We start from the raw sequence: 12,474 nt of genomic DNA on the forward strand, positions 1-12,474 counted from the left end.
AACAGTGTTATTGTAATGTTATTTCAATAAAAATTAGCTAAACAAATAATAAAAGTTCAAAACTTTATTAACAAAAATATACAGGCTTAGAGTTTTTGGCCAGGCAGGTAGTTATGGATTAGAACTTAAATCCAACTTAAATGTAAAATAATATTAAGAATCGTCTATTTCTTGTTATCATAATAACATTCAATACTTACTCTTCACTATCATTTATGGTTCCTTGAACTTCTGGAACAGGGCCTGCTTGGGCTACATCCGGAACATCATTTAGCCAATCTCCCATTCCTCCGTTTCCCAAGAGGAATTCTTCCACTGGTCTGGCAACATTAGCAGTGAATGGTTTCATCTGATCAGCTCCAATAATGTGAGGTACACGATTGGCTCCAGCATGAGGTACCTTCAATTTCATTAAGACGCATAAAACAATTGCAGACATGTGCGAGCCTTGATTTTGGAGTTTCAAGCCGAGCTTGTCTTTTCAAGTATTGACGGCTTTTAAAATTCATTTTGCGCGTGAAAATACCTCTACATGTTATGGTCAAAAAAGCACGCAAAGAAGGCTGTGTGCCCAAGACATGTACCTGTAGTGTCGCGCTAAAAGGTCATTTCAAAATCCGTCAATTGAGTCAGAGTTTTAAAATTTTATCTAGCTTTCGAGCTTTTAGGCTTAGCTTAAAAAAGGGGGTTTCTAGTACTCGAATAATTAGACCTAGCTTAAAAAGGGGGGTTTCTAGTACTCAAATAATTAGGCTATTTACTGCCAGAGCTTTAACGTTTATTTGAAGCCATATTTGAGAAGTCTAAATTAATAACTAGGGGACTGATGAACCACTAAACAACTGACAATCAACAGCTAGGGAAATCATTTGGTTTCGTTTTGTACATTTAAAATCAGTGACCAATCAGAAACCAATAGGACTTGTACCTCACCCAATGAGATCTTAAAGTGGGACCAAAGGAAATTTTTTTGTAGCTTTTCCGGCCATTTTTTAAAGCTCACAAGTAGTGCCTTGGTAAGAATAATAGTTGCCGGGTGTAGTGGCGTACTCCTGTAATCCCTTGCGTCTGGGAGGCAGTTTGTTGATGGCCATCTGAGGACCAGTAGCGGCGCTAAGGGTGGGCTGAGGTGGGCTTTAGCCCCCCTGCATTTCTGAGAGGGGCAACATTTTTATTAAAAGGGCCATATATTTATAATTAAGAGGCCACATATTTGAATTTATGAATCTTCTTAATCTCTAGAAATTTGTTTTATTGCTAAGAAACGTTTTACTGGAAAAAAATCTTTCAAAATAATTCGTTTACTCAAGAAGAGAGTAGACCATAAACAGATATAGAGGAAGGAGGCAGAAATTGAGAGAAAGTTGAATGAACGATAGAAACAAAAGAAAGGGGCTTAAAGGAGTTTAGGGAAATACCCGGGGCATGTACGTGTCCCCTCCAGGTCGGCTACAAGCAGTAGGGGGTCCAGTAAATGGGACGAGAGCCGCAACAATAAAACGACCTTGCTCTTCTCGCTTCCTGGAAAATTTATAAGGGGTCACTAAAGTTGTAAGGGCCACCAAATTCTTAGGGGCCACAAAATAATTAGCCCACTTGTGAAAAAACCTTAGCGCCGCTACTGCTGAGGACGAGCACCGATCCCCCAACCCCAACGGATGGTCGGAATACTTCCGCCACGGGTGTGTCCCCCCTGTCCCCACGTATCCCCCCCCCCCCCCCCCGTTGGCGTGGCCGTTACACATATCTCGCTCTGATTTATCCGGTGGACGAGCGGACTGAATTTTCCCACACCATTTTCGAGCTTTTTAATTTAGCTAGATCGAGTACTCGCACATGCCAAAAAAATTGGTTTTGTTTTCTATTAACACTTATTAAATGTCATACATACTTTCTTAAATTTTTTGAAATTTTTCACCAAAGACCCCTCAGCGGTTATAGTAACATTGACCCTAGTTGCTCTGGGTTTACGAACCACTAATGATGCAAACTTTGTGCCGAGAAGGTTAATTTGAATTCGTTCACCATATTCGTCCACTTCATCAAAATTGGAATTGGAATTGGAATCCTTTAATTGTTTCACAATAAACCCAGATATCACAGGAACCTTTTCACATGTGACACTTGTTTTAGGTTCCACTGGTACATCTACAGCCTTTGAAGTGCTTTTTGGCACTTTGGGAGTATTTACAGATTCTTGAACTTCCATTTTGGACTCAGCTCTAAGTGTTACGTCAGTTTCATATTTTCCCCTCTTTGACGGAATTTCTTCTTCATCAAAATCAAATTCAGAATCAAAAGCAGAGGGTGAAATTGGTTGGGTTTCTCCTTGGTCATTATCTTCTGATTTTGTATCAGTATCGATAGGAACTGTATCTGGCATTGAATCAGGAACAACACCCGATATTTCCAAGGAAGGTGGTTCTATCTTTACAGTGGTTGGAAAATCTGAAACATCTTAATACTCCAGAAATTATTGAAAACTCTTTAATTTATTAAACTAAATTTAAAATAAAGATCTTCAAAATACCGGTTTCGAGCGTTTCAGCTACAATGGATGACACGTCAAATCTAGGCAATTTTTCTCGTGGCTTTATAGTCTCTGCATCCTCTTCCCTTTGCCGTTTACTTGTGGATGGTTTTGGTGGGGGTGGAGGATCCATTTTCATAGAAGTGGAGACTGAGGGGACATTAATGGACTGCAAAAGCTTAACATTATAAGTTTATAACCTTCACAATTTGAAAAAATATCTATAGATATTATGTACTTGATTACTAAAAATTGTTTCTGGAATGGTAGTAATTGATCTTCCGGAAGTGGATTTCCTACCAGTATTACTTAAAATAAAACATTGGTTGGATCATTCAAAGACTGATTTGATCAATTAAAATTAGGCATGTGCGAGTACTCGATTTCGTTCGAGTTCTCGATCCAGCTTCGAGTCGAAGCTCGAAAAGCCATAGTTGAAAAGCTCAAAAATGGTTCAAGCCTCAAATCAAGGCCTAGGCTTAACTTACGAGTACTCAAACTATTATTCTTAGCAAGGCACTACTCGCGATTTTAAAAATGGCGGGAAAAGCTACTAAAAAAATCCCTTTGGTGAGTTTGGTCCCGCCTTAAGATCTCTTATTGGGTGAGGTACAAGTCCTAGTTGTTTCTGATTGGTCACTAATTTTAAATGTATAAAATGAAACCAAAACCATAAGTTATATAACATAGGGTGCCCATGGGCCAATAAAAGAAGATATTCATCTTTTATTGGCCCATGGGGTACCCTAGCTGTTTATTGTCAGTTGTTTGGCAATTTATCAGTCTACTATTTTCTTGTTGTAATCCCTTGTATGGCCAGTTATTAATATAAACTTCACAAATATGGCTGGTCAATAAATCTAGTTTTATTTTGGAAAAATGTTATACTTAATAAATACAATTATTCAGAGCCTTTTTAAGCTAAATCTATCATAGAGTACTCGAAACCCCTCCTTATAGAGCTAAGCCTAATTATTAGAGTACTGGAAACCCCCTTTTTAAGCTAAGCCTGAAAGCTCGGCTTGATACTCGCAAAGTGAACGCAAAAATCAAGGCTTGCACATGCCCAATTAAAATTTTACTTACCAAAGAACTTCTGATCGAACTGAATCAGTGGCGTAAGCCGACGCACTTTCATTCACTGACTGGGAGTGGACTTTAACTGGACTTGAAATGGAATTACCTGAATTGGATATTTATTACTAGGAAAAAATACAGTGCAAAATTTAAGTAACATAAACAACCCAGTGACAAAATACCTGGATGAAATGATGGATTTGCGTAAGTTTCAGTTGAACAATGAACAACTGCCAATCCAATGTCAGATTCAGGAATCAACCTCTTACTATGCCTAAATTAATGCTGTTAGGAAACCACAAACCTCAAAATAACTCAAAAATTAAGGTATATACTCTTTTAAGAATTCATCAATTTCATCAAATAGGTTCTGTATTTCACTGCTGGTTATTTGGGCAGAATTCTTAATAACGCAAACATTTTCTTGTAGCATTAACTGTCTGTGCTTTTTAAAAGGAAGTTTGTCAACAAGAATGGTTTTAGCACCTCCCATGGTTAGCAAAGAGTCCATTTTCTTGTGCTAAATAATAGTTATGAATTAACAATGAAAATTACAAATAAAGCAGTGCCGTATATAATCTCCTTGCAAATTCCCTGCCCATTTATTTTTGGTGGCATAACTTGCGAGACCTCAGTTACGGCACTATCAATACAAATACTCCAATGATCTACCTGATCTGCCAGAAGGAATAGAAATGTTTTGTCCTTAAATACACTGGCTCTTGCATTATTAACATTAAAAGAAACATCATCTACAAGTAACGAAGTCTCGCCTGAGGCAGGAATATAGCTATTTAAATATAAATATATTTTAAGTAACGAACAACATTTATATCTTTAATAACTTCAAAATGGAAATGGATTTACTTTTCAGGATCTGGCAAAGGTTCTTTCTTTACAATTTGTGACAAAAAGTCAACAAAAAAATTTGGTGTAACCAGTGGTTTTGAGGATACCAAGGCACATGCAGCTTTTATTGTGACTTTGACTTCATTCATAACCACGTGAGTACAAATGGATTTCCATTCACTGACACAATGCCCTCCAATTTTTCTCAAATTCTGAATTAGTGCCCTTTTTTCAGCTTGTTCCAGGCATGAGGTAGTAACAATCACAGGTGTGTAAACAACTCTGAAATAACCTCAATCCATAAAGCTTTGTTCCACCAAGGATGATAATCAAAGTGCTTTACCTAAATTTGCTAGGAGTACCCGCGGCATTTGAATCTGGACCAAACAAAACCACATCTCCATGTTTAAGAACCACACCACCAATAGGAATGGTAGAGCTCTGATTATTGTGATACGTTCCATATTTGGACTTTAAATCTACAAGCTTAACAATTGGAATCCGATTTGGATTTTTCTGAAAAATAAAAGTTCAAATGCCAATAGACGCTAAAAGAAATTATTCACTCCAAAATAAAAACCGTCAAAAGGAAGGGTTTTTAAATTAAAAACGCGTGAATCTCGATGATATCGCCCATTTTTTCGTCGCACGTGTAATTATTTATTCTGATAATAAAATAGAATCACGTGGGCTTAGCAATATTTATCCGCATTTGTCTTAGCCAATAAGATTATCCCTTCCGAGCAAGCACGCGCCAATTTACACAATATAACCGTTGAATTTTTTCAAATCAATTTCTTTTAAGATCTATTGAAATGATACAGTAAATTTAAACTTACAATATTTTCATCTTGGAATGAAACACTTATAGAAGCGTGTTTTCGACTAATTCCTGAATTGTTCTCAATAACAAAATCACTACCTCTCCTACCAACAATGAATTCTTGTTCGGTTGTCAAAAATAATACTGACCCTATTTAAAAAAAAATGGTAAAGACAAATCAATGACTATGACATTTGATTAGAATGTTTGTTAATTTACCATCCGAATGGTGTTCAAGCTTCCAGCTCATTGTTGCACTTTTCTTTGGATAAACTTAGCGAAGTTCAAAGGTTATAAAATCAACGTCGTTCGGTGACTTCGGTCGTTCCTGCTCTGCTCTTGCACAACTCTGATGCACTGATGCAGTACTGCCAATAGCCCGCCAAATATTTGAAAACGTCTCTAGAATCTCAATCTCAACCATCTCAACACAACCTAATTGGTTTAGAAGAATATTTAATTAATTAAATAAATTTATGAAAGTACGGAAATTTTATTTCGTGGTATGCCAAACTCAAAAGGACCCACGTGTATTATGAGACAGAAAGGGGATAAAAGTTGCTTCAATCACACATTGACCTTGATATAATAGGTTTAAGGATAGACTATAAGAAAAGTAGTTGTTTATGTCCGGCGTAAAGGTATTTCTCACACACCTCTTCCGGTTCATTCGTACGCCGGCCGGAGGAGGGGCGGAAACAGACCAATACAGACGTAAAGCCAAGCCAGAGAAAAGGTCGGCTTAAAATGCCGGGTTATGAAGCAACCATCATTCACCATTAAGCCCTTATTAGCCTAATTGTCAAACGTGTTTTTACAAATAAATCAAAATTGAAATGAAAAGGTTTGATTTCGAAATTTAAGCATGCACTGTTTTACTTCCACTCTTTTTAAGTTTATAGCTTTAAAAATTAGACCTAAAATTGTAAACGTGTTGTCTTTTTATCTATGCTTCAATATCATAAACACTTCAGAAGAGTAAAGGCCTACGCTTTTAAACCACCTGCGTTTTCACGTTTGATACATGTAGTAGTAATGCAATACTCCCAAGCTTTGACCAAATTAGTTCAAGTTGAAGCACAGGGGAAAAAATTCATATTGAATGTCAGGTGTATTAAACTATATAGTACATACTGACGCCGGATAAAGTACACACAAGTCCTCAAAATGTTTCATGCGCAATAACGAATTTTTATTACAAAAATTGTAATCCAAAGTTTTTGCATGTCAAGATTACTGACCCAGTTTTATTACAGGCTATAATAAATATGCTCCTACAGAAATAAAACTTATCTGGGTTAAAAAATTCTTCAATGAGCTCCAACAAATCGCCTAGTTTTCTGAGCTCTGTGCTGGGGACTAATTATAGTCTATGGAATGGAATTTCTTCAAAATTGGAAGCGGCTTTAAATCTAAGTCTAGATGTGATAGATCCTACATCCTCTTTAAGAAGTGATATTGACTCACAAAGATCACCTCCTTTCAATCGAAAAGCGGATACACTGTCAAGCCAACAAGAAAAAGCATTTCGAACTAAGAGAGTCAGTCAGTTTGTCACAGATAGCCAAAACTATGCTCAAAGGCACAAAGTCAAAACAGGACGAAAAGATAGATCCATCTACGGGCAACCTGAAGTAGATGAAAACATCGTTATCAAATCCAAAGACCGACGAGATTCCTCGCAAGATTCACTGGGAACAAATGATAGTGGCAACAGCAATGGATACAACAGCAGTGCATTTTCCCAGGAAAATGAAAAGAAAACAGACCCATTTTCTGTTTTCCGTCATTCAGAATCAGTGGGAATTGGTGGGAGTGAAACTGACACCGGTGGACCTAGCACCAGTCTAGACTCCTCTGATGTAGAATCTTTAGCAGAAGGGGTAGAAATGAACAGGTCAGAATCTGAAAGTTCCATACATTCCTGGAATTCAAGTTCAAGTACTGACAGCCAAGGAGATGAAGCTAGTGTGGAAGCTAGAGATTTCATGAAGAAATTTGTTGATAATATATTCAAACATAGTGCCTCCGTAACTTACGAAGAGAAAGCTCAATTTGGAAGATATAGCCAACAAGAAATGGGGCGCCTGTGGTTTGCTAGATACGTCAATGCTCAGGTAAGCATTTTTATAGTCTCATTCTGAATTTAAATTCCAAATTAAAATGGAAATTTATTTATTAAAGAGAGTATCCCATAAGAAAGTCAAAGAGTCCACCTTCTACAGTCTAGTCCAATACTTTGCAATAATATTATTTGAATGTGCCGAAGCCGATGACTTTTCCCCAGCCAAATCACTCATGAACATGTGTTTCACATTTTATAACGAAGGTATGTACCGGCAGAATTTTTTACAATGAGTACGAGTTCGTGACCCATATAAAGTAGTAGCGTCTAAATAAACTAACATTGCAGTCACAAAAGAAGGTCAACCCATTCGGAAACAATACCCTTACATGTACCTCAAACAGCAACCTATTTGGAAATCTCTCAGATTTTGGAATGCTGCTTTTTTTGATGCAGTACAATGTGAAAGAGCCCATCGTACTATACCAACAACGTAAATAAAAAATATTCCCCAACTTCTGTTTCGTATTATATAATCCATCTTTTGAAATTATAGCCATGATTTCAATGGTTATGGATTTGAAGAACGTTCAGATGAACGTAAATTTCAAGAAAATATCACTTTTGGTCAATTAGGGTAAGTTAATCATATATTACTTTATTATATTAATATACATAGTTGACATTAAAATATTAAATATGAATTGAAATATTAAATCAGTTTTAAATAAAATATTAAATCAGTTATAAATAAAATATTAAATCAGTTATAAATAAAATATTAAATCAGTTATAAATAAAATATTAAATCAATTTTAAATAATTAAATTGGTTATAAATAAAATATTAAATCAGTTTTAAATAAAATATTAAATCAGTTATAAATAAAATATTAAATCAGTTATAAATAAAATATTAAATCAGTTTTAAATAATTAAATCGGTTATAAATAAAATATTAAATCAGTTTTAAATAAAATATTAAATCAGTTTTAAAAAAAATATTAAATCAGTTTTAAATAAAATATTAAATCAGTTTTAAAAAAAATATTAAATCAGTTTTAAAAAAAATATTAAATCAGTTTTAAAAAATATTAAATCAATCAGTTTTAAATAAAATATTATATTGGTGTTAAATAAAATATTAAATCAGTTAAAAATTATGAAATATAATTTTCAATTGAAAAATAAATTAATATTTATTATAAATAAAAGTGTTATAATTTTGAAGTTCCAAAATATGATGAAATAATTTAAATACTTTCAAATCACAGGACCTTCACTTGTAACATGCACGCTTTTGGTATCAGTCGAGATCTATGCAATGAATTTCTTCGGAAGCAATGTGTCATTGCAAATTTGCCAAAAGGTAATATATTACCCATAATATCAATATTTTCCAAATTTAACATAATTTTTTCCAAATTAAGAACAAGTTTCTTTGCTGAAAGAAAATCTCGACCGTATGTACAGCGATGTGACATCCTAAGCTACTTGTAATCATAAGCACGAGGTAATCTTCAACACCATCTTTTGCCTCCGTATAAATTTCTAGTCACTTGTTTAAAAAAGGGCATTTTCTTCTCTTACTAAACTATAGCCACTGTATAAGTCCACTATATAAGCAATACCTGTATATTTGTAATATTTATACAAATTCAATGTATTTTGATACTTAAAATCCTGTGGTAGGCCAAAATGAATCTCTTGAAAGGAATATTAATCTTCTGCTGTGTATAATCAACTGCAAGCAAATAACCCCTTTCATTATATAAACATTATTTTGTAAAGAGCTTAATGAATTGCATAATGCTGGTAATGCATTATTTTAAAATAGGTTAACAATTGTAATTTTTTAATTCAAAAACTCATATCAGACCCAAGTTCCTTCCAAATTAAATTAAAAAAAATATTTCAATTATACTGTAATGTTAGGCATAAAACATTATTTATTTGTTATTTGAGTTAAATAGAATTTAAATAAACTGATGTGTTCAATGTTCATATTTCAAAATTTGTGTGATATTTATTTAAAGGTCCACAAAACCTTTGAAAAATTCGTCTGGAATTTCATGTAGCGCCTCCTCTTCCGTCACGTGACTTACGCATTTGTGTTCGTTTACTAAAACAGGTGATTGTGTAGCCCCGCCCTCAAAATTCCAACGATTCTGTAACCCTTTAAATTCATGGAGTAACAAAATCTTTATAAGACCCAGGTCTAAAATGCCCAGTTACCAATAGTTTTTGGCCTAAAAAAATCTCAGAACCTTCCTACAAATTTCCCAACGGATATTTTTCAATAGCCAAAGAACATTTGGACAAAAAAATTACCTTTTTTAAGTTGATAATTTTCCTGTAGACTAGATTACTACACTCATAGAGTAAAGGCAGTAGCCCCGCCAGGGATTTTATGCACGTAGGCCCAGCCTGAAATAGAGGCCCCATCTATAATGTTTATTTAAAAAATTCCGGAGTTTCAAGGATTTTTTTTATTTAAATGTTTTAAATTTTGACATGATTTCTATTTTCCCATTGAATTTTTTAAAGGCATTTTAATCAAGGAATGACACTCTTCGATTAGTTTTTTTTTCCAAATTCGTCGACTGCTAACTTTGGGTTTTCTTTTAAACAATTCTACAAATCACGATTTATCGACAGTGTAGCCAGATTTGAAAGCCTAAATTCTCCCATAGTTGTCCGTAGACGTGTTTCAATTCTTTTGAGTGAACTGAAACTTCTTTCTGAGATTGTATTTGCCACAGGAATGCAAGAAACAATTTTGTAGTATTCCACTAGGTCGGGGAACCCATCTGCCATTTTAATTAAATAGTGGAAGCAGTCGATTACGCTGGTAAATTTCTTGGGGATAATTAAATTTTTGGCTATTTTAATTTGGCTTTTTAACGAATTGAAACCGATTATAAGTGTTACAATGGGTTACGATATCGTTTTCGTTAAGAAAGTTTTCCGAGTTAGGTGTCAGACGCCATTATACCTTTGAATAAGCCAGAGTTTTCCAATAGTCGAATTTTCATTTCTGAAATAAATTTATCAACTAATTCGAAATAGGTGGACCTCAACTGGTCAATCAGGGTTTTTGCTTCCGTTTCCCTGCTACCCGTTGTACTCGTTACCACACTATGTTTTAATCTCTTGTTAGGGATTTTTTTACGTTTCCGTAAAGCTATCGGTTCGCTGTTACGATCAGGTATTGCAATAAAAGCAGATTATGCGATTTTAGTAGCTTCTACCCAAATTAAATCAAAACGTTCCGAGTTCCTACATTCTTCTAAGGTCTTAACGGTAGCTTGGCAAATGGCAACGGCTTCCGTTAAAATAACTTTCGAACTTTGCAAGTATTCCGACAGGGAATTCGTTACGCCTAATACTTCGTCTAGTGCGACAATTAATATTAAGTTGTTTAAGTTATGTAATTGGGATATATACCCACGACACTCAGCAGCTTCCTCTGGTTTTCCGTTTTCAATTAGATTATCTAACGTTAAAACTACGGAATCGAGTCTATTTCTAAAATAACTAACACCTTTTTTTTACTCCACCACCGAGTGTCGCAGCTTTGTGGCATTTTAAGTATCTCATAGCCCAGATATTTTTGGGAGTTTTCAAAATATTCGCTTCTAATAACCGAATTGCTTTGAAAATTATATATGGCCTGAACCAAACCAAGTAGTTCCCTAACTGACAATATTTTGGAGCAACAGTCAACTAAAACTAAATTTAAGCGGTGCGCGTAGCAATGCACGTACGGACAATGTCCGCCTACTGCCTCTTCTCAGGAGACGAAAACGAAATGACGATTGACGAAACGCGAGGCCCTAATCACTGACGGACCCCGTTCGATGGTCACTGAAATCACGTGACTTCGCAAAAGAGGGAAAAAGGGGAAACCCAAATTCCTCAATATTTGAAAGCATAACCCCTTCCTATCAAAGCAATAGGCTTGGGCTTTACCTCTGCTGGGACGAGAAAGAGAGAAATCCAGTTTTGGCAATCCCCCCCTCCGGTCCTCTTCACTGAGGTCGCAAATTCCAAGAAACTATATGTCTTTGTTGTGTGTATTGTAGCTTCTCACTGACACCAAGGCAAAATAGCATGACGTATTTCCCCCTCCCGGCGTCACCATCTCTTATCAGTCAATTCAAAAGAAAAAGTTTTTTCAAGGGGAAAATCTATAATCACGGACAGCGTTGCCAACCGTACTCTAATTATAGTACATTTCGATAAAATTAACTTTCGATTTTCTTCGTTTCCAATCTGTTATATTACTCTCAGTAGGCTAAAAATGGAAATATCAAATCTTATTTTACAAACTAGTAACTAAAAATATTGAGGGTTATAATAGGCGCCGTTTCAAAAATTTAGAGGCCCCCAAAGTAGGCCTACACTTTTTCAACGTAGGCACGTGCCTACTTGTGGCTATTGCTGGCGTTGAGCCTGAGTAAAGGCAGTGCTACGTCACACGACGTCACCCATGCTTTTTCCTAATTAATAAAAAATTCGCGCCCACAATAGCGGCCATGGCCAAAGCTACAGAATGCTACTACTCTATACTTTTTCTATGGTTTCAATATAGCCTAAGTCTATAATATTCTACAATATTATAGACTTATGATTATAGTTAAAATATCGTTTTGTACTGTAGAAAGGTTTTAATTCAACAGGTTTTTGACATCCCTCCCACCAATGCTTCAAAAGTAGTTTTCAGTTAGAAGCTAAGGCAAGTTAATGTCATATAACTCATATGTCATCTACATCAACTGACGACGTGACAACGGTATGTGTTTCGACCATTCAAGCACAGATTTGATCAAATCATCCCCTCTCTCACCCGCCCCCTCGTATTTGACATCCGCTAGGAATTTTTTTTTTTAAATACGAAGGGGATGGTAGTTATTTCCATGTTGAAACGTTTCAATTTTCATTAGGCCTTGGCTAATCCCTTGGGGGGGGGGGGGGGTGCAGAGGCCGAAAACTCCTACGCCTGTCAGTTGTTTTAGGGAATGATAACGTAGACAGCTGGATACAAATCATAGATGTAAATTACATTATCGAGTACAGTCCGAGTGGTCACTCAAGCTGTCCGTTCTGTCAAACAACTGGTCACTCGTCA

The 12,474-nt window shown here is 35.5% G+C and overlaps 2 protein-coding genes across 4 annotated transcripts; one reads left to right on the forward strand and one right to left on the reverse strand.

Annotated features, from left to right (window-relative positions):
- Nucleotides 1–45: 45 nt before the first annotated feature.
- Nucleotides 46–6,043, reverse strand: LOC149944048 (nibrin-like). 2 transcript variants are annotated; one of them, XM_090174430.1, is made up of 14 exons: nt 5,808–6,043; nt 5,499–5,714; nt 5,296–5,429; nt 4,800–4,972; nt 4,475–4,738; nt 4,280–4,397; nt 3,943–4,127; nt 3,790–3,881; nt 3,617–3,713; nt 2,769–2,838; nt 2,531–2,708; nt 1,892–2,457; nt 201–400; nt 46–135 (listed from the first exon to the last, which is right to left on the reverse strand). In XM_090174430.1, exons 2-14 carry the CDS (start codon nt 5,527–5,529, stop codon nt 126–128), a joined length of 2,118 nt encoding a protein of 705 aa, XP_090030556.1. In that variant the 5' UTR covers nt 5,530–5,714; nt 5,808–6,043; the 3' UTR covers nt 46–125. The 2 variants fall into 2 exon arrangements, with proteins under 2 accessions (XP_090030556.1, XP_090030557.1); XM_090174431.1 differs by having other exon boundaries at nt 2,531–2,699; nt 5,808–6,040.
- LOC149944049 (uncharacterized protein KIAA0513) lies at nt 5,910–9,270 on the forward strand. 2 transcript variants are annotated; one of them, XM_090174433.1, is made up of 7 exons: nt 5,910–6,020; nt 6,521–7,396; nt 7,464–7,608; nt 7,693–7,837; nt 7,901–7,981; nt 8,618–8,712; nt 8,774–9,270. In XM_090174433.1, exons 2-7 carry the CDS (start codon nt 6,593–6,595, stop codon nt 8,830–8,832), a joined length of 1,329 nt encoding a protein of 442 aa, XP_090030559.1. In that variant the 5' UTR covers nt 5,910–6,020; nt 6,521–6,592; the 3' UTR covers nt 8,833–9,270. The 2 variants fall into 2 exon arrangements, with proteins under 2 accessions (XP_090030559.1, XP_090030558.1); XM_090174432.1 differs by having other exon boundaries at nt 5,915–6,123; nt 6,536–7,396.
- The last annotated feature ends 3,204 nt before the right edge of the window (nt 9,271–12,474 follow it).

The sequence above is a fragment of the Leiobunum rupestre genome, chromosome 5 (genome assembly GCF_980474605.1).
Source record: "Leiobunum rupestre chromosome 5, qqLeiRupe1.1.hap1, whole genome shotgun sequence".
NCBI classification, from domain to species: Eukaryota; Metazoa; Arthropoda; class Arachnida; order Opiliones; family Sclerosomatidae; genus Leiobunum; species Leiobunum rupestre.